This window comes from Ruditapes philippinarum, unplaced genomic scaffold, assembly GCF_026571515.1.
Source record: "Ruditapes philippinarum isolate M1 unplaced genomic scaffold, ASM2657151v2 ctg922_1_1_1_1, whole genome shotgun sequence".
In the NCBI taxonomy this organism is placed as follows: domain Eukaryota; kingdom Metazoa; phylum Mollusca; class Bivalvia; order Venerida; family Veneridae; genus Ruditapes; species Ruditapes philippinarum.
In genome coordinates, this window is record NW_026854367.1 from 97,311 (window position 1) to 120,132 (window position 22,822).

General features: G+C 31.1%; 2 protein-coding genes across 3 annotated transcripts in view; one reads left to right on the forward strand and one right to left on the reverse strand.

Annotated features, from left to right (window-relative positions):
* The window catches only part of LOC132739982 (leucine-rich repeat-containing G-protein coupled receptor 4-like), a 90,823-nt gene extending 78,518 nt beyond the window's left edge, over window positions 1-12,305 (forward strand). For both annotated transcript variants that reach the window (XM_060727835.1, XM_060727834.1), the window contains exons 2-3: window positions 7,209-7,287; window positions 9,927-12,305. In XM_060727835.1, the coding sequence (XP_060583818.1) occupies window positions 9,951-11,564 (1,614 nt within the window). In that variant the 5' untranslated portion in view covers window positions 7,209-7,287; window positions 9,927-9,950 and the 3' untranslated portion in view covers window positions 11,565-12,305. The remainder of the gene's footprint in view (window positions 1-7,208; window positions 7,288-9,926) is intronic.
* A 5,196-nt stretch (window positions 12,306-17,501) lies between these two features.
* Window positions 17,502-22,337, reverse strand: LOC132739983 (N-terminal Xaa-Pro-Lys N-methyltransferase 1-B-like). Its single transcript, XM_060727837.1, has 2 exons — window positions 22,075-22,337; window positions 17,502-19,208 (listed from the first exon to the last, which is right to left on the reverse strand). The coding sequence occupies exons 1-2, from the start codon at window positions 22,243-22,245 to the stop codon at window positions 18,690-18,692; spliced, it is 690 nt and encodes a 229-aa protein (XP_060583820.1). The 5' UTR covers window positions 22,246-22,337; the 3' UTR covers window positions 17,502-18,689.
* Between the last annotated feature and the right edge of the window lie 485 nt (window positions 22,338-22,822).

Consider the following 22,822-nt stretch of genomic DNA (forward strand, 5'->3'; position numbering starts at 1 on the left):
AAACTGAATCAATTGAGAACAAATATTTGCAAATGTTGAGCAAAAGACGCCTCTTGGTCCACGATTTTAGACAGCAGGTTTTTAAATATTGATATCCAATCATTCATTTGACGTCGCAAGGACTTGTGTAATATTGAATAATGCTTTGTCAAAAAGAATGTAAGCTATGAAAGAATAAAATTGTTCTCTCAATGTATTTGCATGTAGTCAAAATTGTTTAAGTCGAGTCTAGCCGCCAAAGAATGTCTGCAAATCTTGAATTACCAAACACTTCATATAGAAAAAAATGGCATTATAACAAAAGAAAGTAACTTATATTTCATAAACATGGATTATAAGAAAGGACAAAATGTTTGTAAGTTAAGAGTTTTATATCTTTTTGTTATTGTTATTAATTTCTTCAGTAGTATCCATGCTATTAAAAGGCAATGAGATTTGGTTTTTGAAAAATGATTTTGATGATAATTACTTTTATTTTCATGTAGTGTGTCTTTGCATGCGACCAATTTAATTTTGAGTGATGAATTTAATTCTAATTTCATATAAGTTTTAAGTAAGTGTGTACAAAACAATAAAATTTAAGTCGCTTCTTTTAAACAGCTTCATGTAGTCGATGATGACCAATTTCGGGTATGTTGATCATCGACCTGACATGTATGAGCTTATTTCAGTGTTATTTTATTATTTCTGGTCCTTGAGCCAATGCTCGGGGATGTGAGAGATATTGCTCTGTTCATTATCCGAGTCTGCAGTTTTCAAGTAGTAATTTATTTTGTTCCCATTGCTTAAGAGGGACCTCCTCTTTCCAGATAGTTTATCTGTATGATTCATCGTTAAGAAAATTAAATTTTACTTTATAACTTTTTATTTGAATGGTGCGACATTTTTATCCTAGTATATTGATACGTAAATGATCATACTTATTTTAGAAATATACGTATTTAAGGCACATTAAATCTCAAAAAATAAATACGATCTTCCTCTGCTATGAAAGAAAGGTAAAACTGTCTTTATAATATTTTAATAATGGATTAAGAGCACGTTAGACGGTTATCATGTGGAGAAGGCAACGCTTATTTTCTGTTTCTCTTTTTCGTCCATCCATCATATATGAATTAATCTATTTTTGATTTCAAAGAACTAATGATAAACATGTTTTTTGAACAGATATGAGAAACATTCTTTCTCAAATTCATGTGGTAATTTCATTATCATATTCCACTATAATATCTTTCAAATTCATGTGGAGAAGGCAACGCTTATAAATTTTATGTATGATAAGAAATTAATAATAAATTTGTTTATGAATGATCATATGATTAATATTATAAATTCAAGGGAACATTCATGTACGATATATGTGGTATTAACAATAATCTATAACTGTTTATAATATTGAATCGTGTTTCATTTAAAACGGTCGTTATACTAATTAATATACATTGATTAAATCAATCATAGATTTCTGAAGAAAACATCTTTTGAATGTATAATATGAATGGTTACATAATTAATGAATGTCGAACATTTCCAATAAGAAATTAACAATGTTAGTTATATGGTTAGAATACGTTAGACTAATTGATATAACATTAATCTTAATATAATTTTTTGAATTTTCCATACATTCTATAAGATGTCTTTTTCATGACCTAGATGATATAATATTGTATTATATTTTGGGATTTTCACATATAGAAAGATCTATAATAAACCTTATCACATGCCCAAATAAATGAGAAAACCCTTCAAAATAAAATTTTTATTTATCTTCTTTAATCTTATTACTAAATAAAATTTCAAAAAGTGATTTGCACTAACATTATGTACATTTTAATATCGTGCTAATTTAAAATATTTTTGCTTTGAATTCTTAATTATGCTTAGTAAAAAAATGAATATTAGAACAAATATTGCAAATGTTGAGCAAAGAGTTTGTCATTTTAACCAGTTTCTAATATTATCCAACATCATTATGCAAGATTGATTTGAAAATGTTTGTCAAAAATGTATATAAAGATAAATTTTTTATGTATTTCATGTAGTAAATTTTAAGTGTTACAGCAAAATGTGCAAAATTTGAGTTTTAACATATATAAAAATGGATTATAACAAATTTTTTATTTCATACATATTTAGAAATTTAGTTAGAGTTTTATCGACCTGACATGTATGAGCTTATTTCAGTGTTATTTTATTATTTCGTGGTCCTTGAGCCAATGCTCGGGGATGTGAGAGATATTGCTCTGTTCATTATCCGAGTCTGCAGTTTTCAAGTAGTAATTTATTTTGTTCCCATTGCTTAAGAGGGACCTCCTCTTTCCAGATAGTTTATCTGTATGATTCATCGTTAAGAAAATTAAATTTTACTTTATAACTTTTTATTTGAATGGTGCGACATTTTTATCCTAGTATATTGATACGTAAATGATCATACTTATTTTAGAAATATACGTATTTAAGGCACATTAAATCTCAAAAAATAAATACGATCTTCCTCTGCTATGAAAGAAAGGTAAAACTGTCTTTATAATATTTTAATAATGGATTAAGAGCACGTTAGACGGTTATCATGTGGAGAAGGCAACGCTTAATGTGAAACTATTCGTCATAAAAGTATCAAAGCGTGAACAACGTGGTATTTTGTCTTCCATTCAAAATACTAAATTAGGATGGTTCATCACTGTTTAATGCCAAATGATATGGTTTCTTTTATGAATTAACGGATATAAATCTAAATACATTATCTTGTAACTTAGAGTTAAAGAGTTAATTTTTTTTATAGAATTTTGTCTACTGTTCCCATCTTTTTCTTTGAATGTATAATTTGATTTGTATCAGTATTGGATGTGTTTATATGTATGTATCTGGGAAAATAATGATGTTTAAAATAACTTAAATCTAACATTTATAAATATAAGATTACGTAACTATTCATAAACAAACATTACGTAAACTTCAGCAGAAGTTACTTAGAATCCAATACATGACTAAAGTATGACTGTAACTATATCTATATCGTATAATTGGAATCACACAACTATTAGATGAAATTTTCTGATGGGGAATTACGCATTATTAGATTAGTTAAATAAAAATGTAAAGACTGGAACAACTGTTTGAAATATCATAATATATTTTCTTAGACAGCACATCAATGAGAGAAAGTTAAAATATATAAGGAAGAGTATTTTTTATTAAAAGATTTGAGATATGCCGAAAAATCATTATCTTTTGTTTTGTTAAGAAGCAGAGTCAGTGCAGTATTGTTTATTTTGTCTTGCCAATTACAGCTTTTCAAACTAAGCAGCTTGGATAATTTACTGTAGCCAGTTTTGTTTTGATCACATACGTAACATTTTGAAACCTCTTTTTTTAGCACTTTAATGGCATATTTTATATATTATTTGTCCTGATGAAGATCATCTTTGATCGAAACTAGTAGACTATAATAAAGTATTTTAACCTATTAGGTGGTTACGTGTGGTTTCTCTTTGTTCTCCACTACCTCTAGTTCACATATACTAAGGTATAATCTATTTTTGAATTTCAAAAAGGAAACTATAATGATTGAACGATGCATTTAAATTTTGAAAACAAGATCAATGAGAAAACATGTCATTATTACCTCAATATTTCACGATTTAAGTTTTCCCATAATCCATGCTAGCGTCTGAATTCCTACCATTAGTCGATCATTTCCCCATAACTGAATAAATAATCTTTCATTTGCCTTGTGATGTTCAGACTGTTTCTCATTGTTGTATAACATTGTCTGCCCCAGAGAGGAATAGCCCATGGCATTATTAGAATATCTATCTCGCATGACATAGAACACGGGGGACTATAAAGTACACCATATTCCCATTATTCTCAGACGTCTGTATATACAATATATTCATTACCCATTGATCCGGCGCGTATCAATACATCAAAATCTCTAAAACAGCTAGTGTCTAGTAATCTATTCATGTCCTTCAGACAGCCCTATAATACAGTCAATTTTAGTGTATGACATAAAAGAGGAGAATTGGAATAAAATAGTAATTTGTGTTTTAACAGAAATTGAATGCATCACTTATACTGCATTAATGCATTATAAATGGTCAAAGCGTAGACAGTGTTCATGCTTACGATATATGTGGTCATTTATTACAATATTTATTTCTATAACTGTTCATCCAAATATTTGCAATCAGTTATGTGCTACTTTATAACGTGGTCGGATTTATTTGATTCACAGCTTCATGTATTAGATTCATCTGATTAAAAGTCAATAACACAATAAGACGATTTTGAAGAAGAATATTAAAACAATCAATTTTGAACTAAGTATAATAATGAATGGTTTACATAATGCTAACAAAGAAGTGTGCGTAAACAAGTTAACAAAATTACAGAATAATTAACAATGCTATATGTTATATTCGTGAATTCTCTAGAATACCCACGTCTTACCGCGAACTGAAATTTGGATATAATCATTGGAGATCTTAATCATCTAATGTTCTTTGTGAATTTTCTGCATACTGATTTCTATAATGGATTTTACATTTGTTCTCGTTGACTCTCTACTGGATGGATATACATATTGATATATTGATGTTTGAAAGGCACTTTTCACATGATAAAAGGAAAAGATCTATACAAATAATGCACCTTATCACATGCCGTCAAATAAAGAATTGAGATAAACAACTCATAACAAATACAAAAGAAACAGAAAATCGTTTAATTTAGTATCTTTTTAATCTATTATTCACCCTAAAACAACAAAATTTCATCTGAAAGGCAGCTGTGTCCTCTATTTGCACTAATGCACAATTATGATAACATTTGACTGAATAATCGTGCTTACATTTACATTAATTTTTGTTGCTTTTTGCAATATTCTTGCAATTTTATGTTAGTCAAGATTAAACAGAATCAATTGAGAACAAATATTTGCAAATGTTGAGCAAAAGACGCCTCTTGGTCCACGATATTAGACAGCAGCTTTTTAAAATATTGACATCCAATCATTATATTGACGTCACAAGGACTTGTGCAATATTGAATAATGCTTCGTCAAAAAGGAAGTAAACTATGAGAGAATAAAATCGTTGTCTAAATTTATTTGCATGTAGTCAAAATTGTTTAAGTCGAGTCTAGCCTCCAAAGAATGTCTGCAAATCTTCAATTGCCAAAAGCGTCATAGAAAAAAGTGACATTATAACAAAAAGAAAGTAACCAATATTTCATAAACATGGATTATTAGAAAGGACAAAATGTTTGAAAGCTAAGTGTTTTATATCTTTTATTCTTGTTTATTAATTTCTTCATTAGTTTCCATGCTATTCAAAGGCAATGAAATTTGGTTTTTGAAAAATGATTTTGATAATAATTACTTTTATTTTCATATAGTTTGTTTGTCTTTGCCTGCGACCAATCTAATTTTGAGTGGTGAATTTTAATTTTGAGTTTATATAAGGTTTAAGTTATTTTGTACAAGTCAATAAACATTTAAGACGCTTCTTTTAAACAGCTTCGTGTTGTCAATGATGACCAATGTCGGGTATGTTGATCATTGACCTAACATGCATGAGCTTATCTCAGTGTTTTTTTAAATATTTCTGGTCCTTGAGCCAGTGCTAGGGGATGTGAGAGATAATTCTTTTTTCATTATGGGGGTCTGAAGTGGTCATGTATTTTTTGTTCACATTGCTAACGAGGGATCAACACTTTTTAGATAGTTTATCTGTATGATGCATCGTAAAGAAAATTATTTAAGGCACATTAAGTATCATAAATAAATTTGATTTTCCTCTGCTCTGAGTAAAGGTAAACCTATGTTTATAATATTTTAATAATGGATTAAAGCATGTTAGACGCTTATCATGTGGAGAAGGCAACGCTTAATGTGAAATTATTCGTCATAGAAATATCAAAGCGTGAACAACATGGTATTTGTCTTCCATTCTCAAAATACTGAATTACTATAGCTTTATTTATGGTAAAAGAACAACTTGAAGATAAATGCAGATGTCTGGGGTCCGTCTTATCAACGGTCGTACGACCGTTTTTATCATACGATTGTCGTAAAAGTACCTGCCTCTTAACAAAGAGGTCGTAGGTTTGAGCTCTATTTGGATCACAGCCATGTCTCCTTATATGACACCAGTAATTGTTAGTTAATGGAAGCGGACTCGAAAGTGATTAGTAAAAATTGCAAGAACTTGGTTCGCCATCGAGCTCAAATAAATGTATTTAAACTAAAGTAAAAGATCAAAACATATTCCAAGGCACATGAATACTGTTGTGTTCGTCTTTGACCTAAGAAGTTCAAATGATTTAATTTTCAATAATCAACAATAAGATAGTTAATAATATAATCTTGTTATTGAATGCTTTACTTGGTTAGAACATGATGACCTTTGGTGTAGCAATTACACGTGTGCGTGCATGCGGTCGTGCGTGCATGTGTGTATGTGTGTTTACTTTGAAACTGTTCTGCTACACTTACGTGGGGAAAGGCTTGCTTTCCTATAGTTTACTGGTCATCACTCACAGTTAAAGTAATATCTGCCGACTGTTTCAGTACATAAGAAAATATCCTCATTTCAAAACAAAATGAGTCAGTGTTTATTTGCAGCGTATCATCGCGTATGTTTTATATCACTGTAAATTATTTAATTGTTTAAGAAATGTTTTCGTCTTTTGCTTCTAAAAAATCAAATCTATTCCATACGAACAACGTGTTGTATTGCACCGGAATCAAAGACACGGGGATTCGCGAATTGTAAATAAAATTTAATTGTAAATTTATTTAAGTTTTTTGGTACATTTCAGTAAACATTCAGAAATCTGTCCAAAATGAAAAGTTTTTGAAAAAAAAACCTTTTGTAAAATACTTACTTTCAGAAGCAGATAACTCTTAAAGTAGAATGTTGGTCCCCATTTCTTTTTCATCATTTTGTTTCAGTTATGATTCTCTTCCATGATGCAAAATTTAAGACAATTCTCTGCACTTGTTTAATTTTTCCTTTCTTTGTCTTTGTAAAACATTGCAATTTTCCAAGAAACGTACTATAATACTGAAATAACAATGGTTTGTCAAAATGTTATTATTCTTAATAAGTTACAGAAAGAGTGTTCGAAGTTTTTATTGCAAATTTTAGTTTTAAATTTTTATTGAATCATTTATTCAAAAAGATTTGTTTATTTTTCAGGCACCAAGACTTTGCAATCACCACAAATACGAGTTATGAAGATATAGAGACAATTTCAATATGATTTTACAAGTATCTGGTATGTAGTTAAACTAGTATTTATTGTTTAACAGTGTAATTTCTTATATAAACATATCGTGACAACAAAACTTATCCGCGTGTCTTCTGAGCATGCTTATAAATACATTATAAAGTAAGCAGGATTGAGTGAAGTCTAGGAAATGCTATTAAAAAGATATTTGTAAGAGAATGAGCATAAGCGTAAGGTACATTTTATCTATTACTATCAGTACAAGCATTTTGATTGTGAGAAACTGGTTACAAAAAAGTATTGATTTTAAAAAATTACATTTCATACACTTGCAAGTATATTTTTATCATTGAAAAATTGCCCGCTTGACCACTTTGGTCACCTTCAATCTAAAATAAATTAAATTAATAGATAAATAAATTGTGCTCAATACAATTGTGTAGCCTGGCGTAGCTATATACTGTTCGTACAAATTTTGCATTTTGTTTTTGAAATCCGCTGAAATTCAAATGTACTGCTGAAAGTTAAAAACAGAGCAAAACCATTACATTAATTTAGCTGGACAAGAGTTAAATATCCTATATTCTTCACGTTTTCGTACTAATCAAATACTGAAATATTATATCTGTTAGCTTTTATTGACCAACGAAGTTCATGTGATGATTTATAGCAAGGGTGACCTTTCAACAAACCATACAGGTTTAGTTTTTGGGTTATTTAATTGATTTAAGCGCGGGATGTTTAATTTTAGCCTTTTTGCTGGTGTTGATGTTTTTGCTACTGATATCATCATCATCATCATAAACATCGTCATCATCATCATCATCATTATCATCGTCATCATCATCATCATCGTCGTCATCATCATCATCATCATCATCATCATCATCATCATTATTATTATTATTATTATTATTATTATTATTATTATTATTATTATAGCCGTAAAATTCTGTATAAAATAAATTTATTTTTATTTTATTTTTTATTTATTTATTTTTTATTCATCTATACTATAGATGGAAAACAAAAAGTTTTTCAAGTCGTATGCATGATATACAGCTATATTTATCTAATTTAAAAGTATTTCAATATAAATATACACGAACAATGCACAGTATTAAAGAAATAAAAACCACAGTTAAATTAGACAAGAAAAGAACAAAATAAAATATAAGTGAGAGGAGTATTGCATTTTTTATTCATGCTCCGATTTTTCTTAAGAAACGACTTCAAGAAATATAAAATAATTTTAAGAAATAAACTGCAGGTATGTCGATTTATGAAGTGACAGACATATATCTTATATATATATCTATCATCAGGCGGCGTTTATCTGGTAAGGTCAGCCTGGGTGAAGAACCCATTGAGAAATCTGACAGGTGCTTCAAGTTGTCGTAAGGCGATAAAGTACTTACTATAACAATGGGCGTTTAAAACTGCTGCCATTGAAATAGCCGTCTAATCACCTAATTTACATCCCTTTATCCTTACACTAATATTTCACACAGACATTGATTTCTTATTTTATAATAGTGAACAAAGGTGATTGTTAAATTTATGTGTTTTTGACGAAAGTGATACTTGTTTTAAGGAATACTAACTTGTTTTAAGGAATACTATATTATAAATAAATAGGTTTGCAGTTTTATATCTTTTTATTATATTTATGTGCAAATTAATTACGATGATTTATATTTTTTCTTTCCTTTAACATTTTTTACATTCTTTTTTATTTATTTTATTATCATTATCTTTTAATTATTATTATTATTATTATTATTATTATTATTATTATTATTATTATTATTATTATTATTAGAAACATACCTTTTGTCCGCATTATTAAAAGTAAAAGTAATCTCGCTTTAAGGAAGTTTATATTCATATCAATATAATTATAAAAGTTAATCCAGCCCAATATAAAAGTTAACATACGAAACTTTCAAGTTTTCAATGATTTAGTTAAAAAGATGTCAATATTGTATAAGAAATAGTATATATGATATTCATAAAGATCTACCAAAAGAGCATTTTAGAAGTGCAGGCACATCTTTCATATACAGTATTAGTTTTATAAGCTTCTTTGTACTAATAAAGTTCCTCTAAAATGTCACATGTTTCATAGATAGAACATTCTTGGATAACAAAATATCAGCAACGTCATTATATTTCAACCTAAAACAAGCAATAGTCCTTGTACACAGTATATCTAATAAAAGTATAATCATAGTCTAAATAAATATACAAAAAAACATGTACGTATTCAAAGAACTGATAAACAATGGATAGCTGACCATTATCGTAAAACAGCTTAGGTAATTATTGTGAAGCATTTCGTGGTATTCAAGTTTTACCTGAAAGGTCCATTTCAAATGCATATGCATATATTGTGTACATGTATTGTGAAGTAGGGGACATACTAATTATGGATATTGAGGGACTGTATAAAGAATAACTTTATGCATGTATGGAGAATTAGGATTTAAAGGATACCTGATATTAAAGATATCAGATGGTTTGATAGAACTTCATTGCCGACATCCTCATTGCGATATCTAGTGACTTGCTTCTGATAAAACTTTTTTTGTGTTACGTAACAATTTAGAAAGTATTTTTCATAATTAAAATGTTGATTATGAACTTGACATTCTTAGTCATTTTAAAGGGTTTGTGATTTTTTTCAGGTCCGTCGTGACAGAGACAAGATAATGTTGGTCGCGCAGCTTTTAGTCTGGTTGAACTCCGCCATCACTCTCTCCGCATTATTCACGTGTCCGGAAATGACGAACTGCGCATGCGGCGAAGAAACTGATTGGTGGCTGAATGAATGGACAAATGTTAAAGTGGTGAACTGTTCTTATCGTGCCTTGACAAGAATTCCAAATCTAAGTCTTCTTACAGACACACCATTCCACAGACTTTTACTTAATAATAATAACATAACAGATATTAGACGTGATGATTTTAAAAACATATCGGTTAAAGAAATTGTGTTGCGTAAAAATCCAATGAAAAGAATTCCACATGATTCGTTCCAGGAAGTTAGACATGTTTTAGAAATTCTTGATTTAGATAGTGATAGAATAACAATTGATGAAGGTCTGCGTTTCCTTCATGGACTTTATAAATTAAAAGTTTTAGATCTAGGGTACAATAGGTTAAAGAATGAATATGACGAGTTTCCTTCAGAAGTTTTTGCTAATGCTAACTTGTCGTCATTGACAACGCTTACACTGCAAGCGTTGCAGACGACAAAAATACATGACGGAGCGTTCTCCGGTATAGAAAATTTGGAGCAGCTGGATCTCTCTTATAATTTCATTTCAGACTTCCCTTCAGAATTACGCAAACTGAAAAATTTGCAAGGTCTGAAGTTGTACTCAAATGAATTAACAAGTATAAAAAATAATACATTTGCAGGCCTGAAAAAGCTAAAGAAACTTCTTATTGGTGTCAATGAAATAACTGCTGACAGTATCGAATTAGGAGCGTTTAACGATCTAGCTGATTCTATTGAAGAAATAAACTTTTATCAAAATCCGTTGATGAGAGTTCCTTCAGAAGTACTTCAAAATTTGAAGAACTTGAAAAAGCTGAGTTTGGTAAAAACAAACCTAGAATCTGTAGAAAATGGTTCTTTCGTTGGTGATTACAAATTAGAAGAGTTGCACTTGGACGATAATCCTAAACTAAGGTTTGAAGACGACGGTTCTCTCAATGGTATAGAAGATTCACTTCAAGTACTGTTTATACGCAGGTTAAATTTAGATGCATTGCCATTAAATGTGTTAGGACGACTGGGAAGCCTCTATTACTTAGATGGAGCCGAAAATCTTTTCACAAAAATTGATAAGCATTTCTTTAACGGTCTTAACCTTTCCAATATAAAGCTAATGTGGAACAAGATCAAGCATGTGGATCATAGAGCCTTTATGAAGATGGACAAAGGTGTAATTCTTGATCTCCATGGCAATGACATCCATGATGTTTCATTTATTCTTCAAAATGAGGAATGTTTTTTCCAAGAAGTATATTTGACTAAGAATAAAATTCCATGTGATTGTTCGGTAGAAAAGGTTATAAACAGTGGTGTGGTCAGTTGGCAAGTTATTGGAGAATGCTATGTCGAGACTAGTGGAAGTAAAAGGTGGTACAGTTTTGACGACACCAAACTGATGGGACATTTTGGAAAAGTGTGTAATAAAACCCGTACTTATTCGAAATGTTTCCAAAGCACGTCTGGTTCCGGACGCCAGTGTTTATTTAACTTAATTTATTTCTTCATTTGTGTCATTTTGTCTAGAACTATATTAAAGATTTAGGAACAAATTATCTTAGGGACCGAGAAGTATGGTGAAAAACAAAGAGTGATGTTTAGGACATTTTCTATAGATAAGAAGGGAACATAATACTATACCTTGTCAAGTACGTGCATGAATGCTCTTTACATTTATAGTTAGTTTAGTCATTTAAAATGACTTATAAACAAAAATATTTTTTAAAAAAACACGAGATAACGAATTTTTGAAATTCTGTCAATACGTGAGAAGATGCGTGAATACGCAAATACGCATAATGATGAATGTACCTAAGTGCTGGTGAATCTTGAGAACACATGTACATGTGTCTAAATATAGACCAAATATAGATCAAAACTTGTTTTACCATTTTATCTTTTTAGTCTGTTAAAATGTAGTTTTGCTTCAAGTGTAGTCCTAACTAAGTTAAACATGTCAAATTGCTATTATTACATATTAAGATATTAAAATGGTCTTTTAAAAAGAAGTTGAATTTATTAGCTGACACGTGCCTCATAGGCAAGCATTAACACCTGTTCTACTATATATGTAAAATGGACTTGCCCAGTTTTTATGTTTTTTATACTGAAGTATTTATTGTTAATGTAAGGGATTTCAACATCAAAATACTAATATTAAGCGGCCAACAGTTTAAAGTCAAGTCAGAATTATGCAGGCTGTTCTTGCGAGCATTCAAATCATTGATGACGCCATGTACTCTGTTTTTGATGTTCAAAATAATGGAAATAAAAACATTTTTTCGGACGATTTCAGCTGATATCGATTATCTAGCTCGTATCTATATTAAATTTGAAGTTGGGCTACTAAAAATGGTAATAAATCGTTTTGGTATAAAGATGAACTAGCCCTTATTTTAACGAAAATACGAGGAGTTTTCTCGAAGTAAGAGGGCTTTTCACGAAAGAAAGGTGACAAACAAAATGAACGATGAATGTTCGTGAAATTAAGAAGGTGTTCGGAATTATCCAATTAAGCTTAAACATGTCATTTTCAGATGAGCACTCATCAAAATCACATGCGGTGGAGTAAAACGGCCAACCCTTGTCTTTGGACGGCTATGTTACGATAAAACGTTCTCATGCAAAATACATGTATTCGGTTTTGTGAACCATCGTTTGGCCAAAGAAACAACCATAATGTAACTATGGTAATTTCAATAGTTCTATAATTCGTCCTCGAAAATTATATTAGTAAAACTTTTGCGCTTATTATAACCAAAAACTAATGAAAAGAAAACTATGACCAAACGGGGACGTAACGGAACAAACCACCCCTCTTTTGTAAACAAACAGCTGAATATTTTTAACAACAACATTATCAAAAACAGTCCCATCATTAGCTTATTTTATTTTTCACTAAATTGGTAGTTTTCGGAAATTCATTGTACGTTTTTTTGGGGTTTTTTTAAAGTGGTGTTAGAAAGCAAGTTTTCTATATGCGAACTAGTGTATGCTCATATTTATATTATACATGTACAGTTGAGTTCACACTAAACTTCCCACCCTTGTGCACTTCTAGTGCACTAGAGCTGAACTAGAAGTGCACAAGAAGTGCACTTCTAGTGCACTAGATCATATGACCAGGCTGGCCAGGGAAGGTGACACCCAAATGGTTTATTGATAAGTTGATAAGTTTATTTCAATATTCCATTGGACCAAATGGCCCATGAGGATAAACAGATACATGATACATGACAAGACAGTGTAAAGCATGTATACGAAATATGAATCTCGGAGCAAATAAAAAGCAAATTCTACCTGGCTTATATCAGTGTTACATCATAATATTCCAGAAATTCAGAAACAATTTGAACAAATATTTTCATAGGTGATAGTATGCACTTTATCTTCAATTTTTGATATTGGATTCTTTGAGAAAGCAATGAATGAAATGTTAAGACAGGTCGCATCTTACATTACGTTATAGAAAATGTAGGCAGGTAACCAGACTAGTTAGAAGTCTACTTGATGGTTCCCTTTCCGCGTTTCCTTTACACTCTTGGCAAAGTCAACAAGTCTCTTGCAGACGCTCAGCACTGATTTTGCAGAAATTGCAACGTAACTTAATTCAGATAAATCTCTTTAAAAATGAGAAATATGTTCCTTTCCAAAGCCAGATGCTATAAATTGTGCCTGAAATAGCCGATGGACCCCATTATACGCAAAAATTGACGATAAAACGTTCCAAAGTACCCACTTGCTCAAAGCATCTCGGCATGGGAAGTCTCTGGTAAACAGAAACTCTAAATATTGTTGAAAACCTAAGATATTATCGAATACATTAAAGCATAAACTGTCAGTTCTGGTTATGATTCTGTATTTGACAAGTTAAGTTAAAAGTCGTATACGCATTGCATCTGAGATAAACAATAATTTAAGATGATGAAATTATCAGAATGTTATTATTTATTTATTTACAATGTATTTATTTATTTATTTACTCATTATGGTATGTTTTTTTTTTTCTTTTCTTAGTTTTCACTTTTTATACACCGTGAGTTTATTAAATATTAAATGTCCCTGGTTGTCCGCCCGTCTGTCTGATCCTTAACAATTTATTCGTGTCTACATATTTTGAGTCACTTTAGGAATTGGGTAATGTTGTGTTCCTGGGCAGGCTCTCAAGAGCTCTACCAGTACTATTGCCTTCACGTTCGCAAGGAACATATATTACTTCTGTACAAACCAGAGCAGAAGTACAGAGCAAATGACCGTAGAAAGGATTCCATGCTAATCATAACGAAATTAAAGTGACCTGCACCGTCCGGGAATCGAACTCAGATCGCTCGCTTGGTTCACAGTCCTATTGCGGTAACAGGACAGTGATCAGTTTTGTAATGGTAGTGGTGTTGGTACTTTTCACTCCGGAGCACGGCAGTAAGCCACATTGAATTCAGCAACCGCATAGTTCCTGGTCAAGTTGTCAAGAAGTTCACCAGTACTTGTTATATATGTACCCTGTAATTGAATTTGAAATCAAAATAGTTCTGTACGTTAGGTAAGCATCTACTGATCATGAAATAACATTTTCAATTTGTTCCACTCTGTAAATTGCCAATTGCTCTTCTCTCCCGACGCCTTGTTAGCAGAGATCTTACGTTCTTCTATTAACTATGTCTTTTAAGGAAAATTATATAAAGGCAAATCCAATCTAGGAATTAGATTGATCTATCTCTAGTTTAAGTATATCTATACAAAAACAAAGAAATAAATGACCAGATGAATAAAATTGCATTAACTTTTCTTGCAACTTAAAAAGTTATGAACGTTTCATATTAATGAAAAACTAGGAAGAAGGAAGTTACGTGTTTTTCATTATATACCTTGCGTATCGCATAAAAACAAAGTAAATGAAAGCGTTTGATTATTCTAATAATTACATTGCACTTGATATTTATTAATCTATTTCTTCGTGAACGTTTCTGTACAACAAAGTCTTTTGGTGGCATTATGTAAATTACATGTATGTTCTAAACTTCGCCGTAGAATACGCTCTTGTTAGGTAAAACCACTATCAAAGCAGCAGCCTGGTAATTTATATTTATGAAAATTTAAAATGTTTATAATTCCGTGATTTAGCACTTACTTTGGCACTAACTGTCCACAAAAGTCATCGATAACTTGTCAAAATACGTAGAAATGTCTCTTTAATTTTTACTCCGTTAGAAACGATGTATGAAAATAGTAAATTATGTAATGTTTTATATTTTCAACGTGATTGAGAGTACTCAAACATTTTTTTGACTATGATTACATTTTCCTTAATTTTGATATCTAAACGAGTTCTGATTTAAAGGGTATAAAGATAAGATATAGTATAAAACTATATCTTACGAAATATTTTTTATAAAATTTAACAATAAAATTGTATTGTTTCCGTGATCCTATAAGTTGTACCATAGAATGTCTCTTGTTATTTAACACACAAATATTTTATGTAAAACAGGAACATCTTAATACTGTTCAGAAATGATTGTACATGCTGTATATACGTGTACATGTATATATATTGTATGTTCTGCTCTTCATTATTTTTTAAGAATAAATACTTTAAGTAGGATTTTAACCGCGTAGCAATGATATGCATGGGACATTCGCTTTTCAGACAATATTCTTTTTCCCCCTTTCACACAGCGTTTTTAAATTTCAAACAATAGGTTTTTCTCTCGCAGATATAAATATACTAAATACACTTTAAACAACTATTTCGTCAATTTAGGCGGAAATTCCCCGGAATTTGGAATACCCGGCATTTTATCATATTAAACTTGACTTGGTTACAACTTATGGCATGGGCATGAGATATAGACAATTATAACTGACGCCAGTGCGTTAAAACACCCATATTTTGACACTTGGTCTATAATATACAGTAAGAACTACGACAGCCAGCATACCTGCTATTTACTACATTTGTCATTAATTAGCCAAGTGAACAATTGTCCCCATCACAAAATTATATACTGTCGGAAAAAATCATAAAGCAATCGCAGAGTATGTCAAACTTCTTACATACTTTTCAAACTGCCTTACTACGAGTATTCTATTATTCTCTCTCTCAAAGTATCGATGCTTAAAAAGCTCCACGTGTTCTTTTTCAATTATCAAAAATGAGGAAGAAGTTATTGGCAAAGTTTTCATATTTCAAATAATTCACTGATATAGCTGGCATGGAGAATGTATCATATTTTTAAATGAAAAGTTATATACAGACTGGCACCTTAATCTGCCAAATAATCTAGGTTTGTTTTGTTCTGATTAGTTTTCACGTCGCACCGACACAGTAAATGTCATATGGCGATTTCCAGCTTTACCCGTGGTCAGGTGGCTGTCTGTGCATTATTTCAGGCACGAAAGGGTACCTGTGAAGAACCACCGGCGTTCCGTAATTAAGCTAGCTAGATAGCTTCCTCTTATGAAAAAAACCAATGTCCCTGTCGGGATTCGAACCCATAGCGGTGAGGGGCATGTGGTATAAAGACAACGACTATAACCACTCAGCCACGGACGTCCTGAAGCTGTTCAAAAGTAGTCTTTGCGTTCTTTTTATTTGTGTTCTTATTTTCATTCAAATAACCCGTATTCACGTAAAATCGCCATCCAATATAATTTGATCAATCGCAAGAAAAGCTCTTCGACTAAAAGGTTCGTGACAAGTATATGAAGTTACACACATTCAATTTTGTAAAATGATAGAGTAAATTTAATGCGAAATGCATAGATCATCCTGAAACTTCGGTTCTAAATTTTACGTCAAACAAGCATTATGATTAAAGGGACACAACTCTATCCGGTAACATAATTTATATCTGTTTCAGTTACGTTTCTTTCTGGGACCAAATATACAAAAATAACTAGCTCTTGAAAACACATTAACCATACAGCTGCCAAATAACATTCATTTACAAAAACATATCGACTTCAGGTAATACTTTCAATCTTATATTGTATAAGTTTTGGATTTTTTGTTGTTTTTTGGGTTTTTTTTTTCTATTAACCATTGACCTATTTCATAAGATCAAAAAAACATATCCAATGTTTGATGCAACATGATTTTTTTGCAGCACGATTTAACTTCTTAAAATATCTCATCTAAGATTAAGCTTTCTGTGTAGCGAATCAAAACATAAAATACTCAAAAGGAGAAAAAAATTGTTCAATTTTAATATTTAACCAATCAATCAATCAACCAATTTAATAATTAGCCACTCAAACAGTCTATCAAAATATTTCTCTATGATTCTTTACATCAATCTATCAATAAATTTTTACTGCCTGTTCTTTTTGTGTTAAGAAAATAACATTGTATACATGAAAGAAATAACAAATATCATCATTAAAGATTTCAGATACTAAAATTCTGGCATCTTTAACAGTTAGTATGCAGTTGAGCTACAACATGTATCAAGGTAGGTATTAAAAGAAAATAACCGACATTGATTTATGAACATCTTTATCTTTATTGTGAATTCTTAAAAGAAATATTTTCATTAGTAACAAATATTCCAATATATGCAACATTGCATGAAAGTTAATTTAACATGTTACCATACAACATATTGCCACAACTTCCCTCATCATGGTATCACAACTTTTAAGAACATAACATTATGAATCATGAGGGCATACATTCTTATCATAAATCATACCTTATCAAGGACATAATCTCTCATTATATCATAAATCATTCATGACAAATCCGTTCATCACAATTTCTCATACGTAACAACTTAATAAGGACATAACCTCTCACTTAATAAGAACATAACCTCAGTCATTAAGAACATATGCTCTCAATAAGCACATAACCTCTCCTTTACTAAGGACATTATGTCACATAACCTCTCACTTACTTAGGACATAACCTCTCACTTATTTAGGACATAACCTTTCAATTACTAAGGTCATAACCTCTCACTTACTAAGGACATAACCTTTCACTTACTAAAAACTTAACCTCTCACTTACTAAAAACATACCCTCTCACTTACTAAGGACATAACCTCCCAATTACTAAGGACATAATCTCTCATATTAATCATTATCATATATATATCATATCTTATTAGGAGCAAAGCCTCTCAAATAAACATAAATCATAACTTATTTAGGACATAACCACTCACTTTTTAAGAACATAATCCTTTGCCATGTTAACAAAAATCATTACTGACAATCATTTACTTAAAGAGCCTAGAGGACATGTTATTCTAGTCATAATTTATTAAAGGACATAACATTATTAAGGTTATTATAGAAGACTCATAGCGGTAAAGCTTTGCTTGAAAATTACAAAAACTTTAAAGTATAACATTGAACCGACACTTTCTGAATCCATCAACACATGTACAAGTCATTCAATACTTAATAATTAAATTTCAAGCCATGATGTCTGAAACAGAAAACATTTGGTATTAAACTACTCTACAATAAATATCTACACAAAAAATAAAATGTAACATTTTTTGTAAATTTTGTACATACAGTTACTTCTTGTTGACAGTATAATTTTTATACTGTCAACAAGAAGTATGTAAAAAATTTACAAAAATGTTACATTCTTACAAGAAAACAAACACTTTGGCTCCAACTGCTTTTAAGCCTAATCCACAAAATACTAGAACCCTTGTCATTTTACAGCAATCATAACCATAGCAAACAAATCCTTCCGCCATTTTTTCTGTCTTTGCTGCTTCACAATAGTGAGACCAGCTTTATTTATTATATCCACATAGTGTTCTTCTGTTCTTAGAAAACTGCTATCATTAGAATCAAATTCAGTCTTGTCCGATATGCTAACATTTTCTTTCATCACAATAATGCCGTTGGGAGCAAGTCCTGTTTGACATCGTTTCAAAAATGCAATAAGGTGGTCATCTGTTAGATGACACACTACCCACTGACACCAGATTAAGTCATAATGACAAGGATCTGGGGAGAAATCTTGAAGGCCTGAACAAATAAACTTTTCAACTCTTCCAACCTCTGCTCCAATAAATGTTTTAGCTGTATCAAGAAATTTCTGCTCCAATTCAACCATATCCACATTTTTAAACAATGGCAGGAGTAATCTTTTGGTGATTCTACCATTGCCTGCGCCACAATCTAAAGCTCTCACACGACCTGTCTGTCCTTTGCTCTTCCCAATCTGAAAGTGTAATAATTACAAATGTATCCACATACTGCCAGTTTTCAATCACAACCACTTTTCAATCATCCCTGGAAATTCTTTATTTTTGACCTTATTTGTCATGTAAACAAACTGTAAGCACATCTTGTATTTACCTTGACTACATTTATCAGCAGCAATGTCAATTATGGCGTTAAAAAAGAAAATAACAGTATTTTAGTTCAAAACAAGAGCCATGTCAACATGGCCATCCCCCGCCGAATGTGTTTGCTCATTGGAAGAATGTATATGTAGTAGAGCAGAATAATTCCATTTTGAGAGGTCTTTTGGTAATGAAAACTGATGGCTATAGTGATTACAGATTTGAAACCTATGTGAATACTGATGGCTGAATATAACAAAGGGCAATTACTTGAAAAATAATGCAGGGTAGGTTATCATTCTTGTGTGCTGCATCCCTCCTCAGTAAAATCTATCCACCTATGAAGTTTCAAGTTGAATACCTCAAATACTTTTTGAGAAAAAAATTGAATTTGAAAAATTAAGTTATGAAAAAAATAACAAAGGGCAAATACTCAAAAATTATAAAAGGGTAGAGTTATCATTCTTGTGCCCTGCACACCTCCTGAATTAGATCTATGCACCTATGAAGTTTCATAATGATATCTCAAAGGCCTTTTTGAGTTATGCTCTGGACAAAAATTAATTTTGAAAAAATAAAAAAAGGGCAATAACTAAAACATTTTATGCAGGGTAGAGTTATCGTTCTTGTGCACTGCACTCCTCCTTAATGAGATCCATCCACCTATGAAGTTTCAAGTTGATACCTCAAATACTTTTTGAGATAAACTCTGGACAAAATAGTATGAAAAAGAACAAAGGGTAATAACTCAAAAATTGTACAGGGAAGAGTTATCATTCTTGTGCACAGCATTCCTCCTCAATAAAATCTATCCACCTATGACATTTCATGTAGACATCTCAAACACTTTTGAGTTATGCTCCACTCGGGTGAAAAATTAGGTATGAAAAATAACAAAGGGCAATAACTCAAAAATTATGAAAGGTAGAGTTATCATTCTTGTGCACTGCACACCTCCTGAGTGAGATCTATGCACCTATAAAGTTTCATTTTGATATCTCAAAAGCTTTTAGAGTTATGCTCTGGACAAAAATTAATTTTGAAAAATAACAAAGGGCAATAACTCAAAAATTATGCAGGGTAGAGTTATCATTCTTGTGTGCTGCACTCCTCCTCAATGAGATCCATCCACCTATGAAGTTTCAAGTTGATACCTCAAATACTTTTTGAGATAAGCTCTGGACAAAATAGCATGAAAAAGAACAAAGTGCAATAACTCAAAAATTGTATAGGGAAGAGTTATCATTCTTGCGCACAACATTCCTCCTCAATAAGATCTATCCACCTATGACATTTCATGGCGATATCTCAAACACTTTTTGAGTTATGTTTCACTCAGGTGAAAAATTAAGTAAAAAACATATTAAAGGGCAATTACTCAAAAATTATGAAAGGTAGAGTTATCATTCTTGTGCACTGCACACCTCCTGAGTAAGATCTATGCACCTATGAAGTTTCATGTTGATATCTCATAGGCTTTTGGAGTTATGCTCTGGACAAAAATCAATTTTGAAAAATAACAAAGGGCAATAACTCAAAAATTATGCAGGGTAGAGTTATCGTTCTTGTGCACTGCACTCCTCCTCAATGAGGTCTATCCACCTATGAAGTTTCAAGTTGATAACTCAAATACTTTGAGAGATATGCTCCGGACAAAAATGTCGGACGGAAGGATGGAAGGTCGGACGGACGGACGGAGACTATTTCTATATCCACCGCCAAACTTTTTCGGCGGGGGATAATATGTAAAATTTGTGTTTTCCACTAATCCTTTATTTACCCAGTTACAAATCGCAATAATTTTCTAAAAATAATTGATTTACAGACTCAGTTTTTTTGTCAGCCTGCAAAAATGGATATTTAGTTAGACAACTGTTTCAATATTATTAAGTCATAATGTATACTGCACTTCAAAAGCTATAATTTTAATATGTACATATTTTACCATACAATTCTTAATTGGAAGGTTATACGTCAGTAAACTAACAGTCACTTAATCAAAGAAAAACATTCTCTCTAACTTTTCAGAAAGCTGTCACTAGAATGGGGTCATATAGACCCTAAGATCCTAAAAATTTCACAAGAACATGCTTTTTCTGTTATGCACATTGAGATGTACATCCATACCCCAATTGTGACAGTTTTACTACTACAAAAGATATCAAGATTGAAAAATGTCATTATAATTGGTTAAAATTGTTTATTACCATTTATCTGAAGTTGAGTTTGTCAAAATTTCTTCAAAATACATAACTGGTTATATTTTAACATTGTATGACAATTTTTATGTGGTACAGTTTATATTTTGTTAACTGATTGAAAAGTGGTTGTGAAATTTTGAAGAACAGGAAAATGGGTCAGTAATGATTTGTCCTTGATTCAGTACAGTATAGAAAAATCTGTTAGCTGATCGGAAAGTGGCAGTACGGGGATACTGTATCTTTACAATAAATTATAAATTGATTAAAATGAATTATTTTGTTCTCGTTAAAAATACACAAGAATACAAATAAAGGCCATGACTTCAAATGAATATATCCATCACTGCACCAGTAAAGTTCCAAAAGTTGATATTATCTGATTATCTTTTCTAAAAACTGAAAAATGTTTTTAAATTTTCGATAATATTTCAGGTGTCGTTTTTTGTTGCTGTTTTTTCGACTATAATTTAAAGAGAGAATTCATTTAGACAGACAATGTTATTGTCTAATTAGATAAAGTTGATTATTATTAACAGATAACCTTTATAAGTGACCGAAGAAAAGTTTTCGATTCGTTCAAATCAGTCGGTGACACTTCTTCATAACCGCCAAGCATCCCATCAACTGTGGATGGCATTTCTTCCCAAAATTGCTTAGCATCGCCATAAAACTTTTCATTTTCTGGCAACGATTCCTCATTCAGATTCGACATGATCTACGCTTCGCGGGTGAATTTTAATTTTGACTTGTCACAAAATTAACATCCGACGACCGCTCTGATTGGGAGATGACTAAACTAATTTCTGTCTGAAACCGTAAGTTAAACCGGTACAACTTCGGACACTTCGGATTAAAGACACTTCGGACCAGATTTTAAGGTTTCAGATTGGACTGAATCGGGCCAGACGTTTTAATATTTTTGACAACTTCATTTGATTTTGCGGTGGGTTTTTTTTGGAAAATATTAAAATATTTAAATTGAATTACTGTTGTGATGTATTTGTTTAAATATCTGGAAAAAGTGATAAATCGGAAGCATTAAAAACAGCAAAATTACATGATAATTGCAGATTCGGTTAGATTGAGTCTGTACATGATAGATAATGAAAAAGTGCAACATCCCTCACGCAAATTTTGTTATTCAAATATGTCTGAATTTTCTATATTTTTATTGATTAACAATATTATGTTCTTACTGTCTTTTTAGTAATAATAATAAAATAATAATGCATCGATCACTGCTGTGTAGTAATATCTTTTGTATTTTGTCTTAAAACGAGGTTATCTTT

Coding starts and splice junctions, on each gene's coding strand:
- LOC132739983 (XM_060727837.1), bottom strand. CDS start 22,245: ATGTCGAATCTGAATGAGGAATCGTTGCCAGAAAATGAAAAGTTTTAT. Junction 19,209..22,074: donor TTCTTCGGTCACTTATAAAG/GTTATCTGTTAA, acceptor TTACACTTTCAG/ATTGGGAAGAGCAAAGGACA.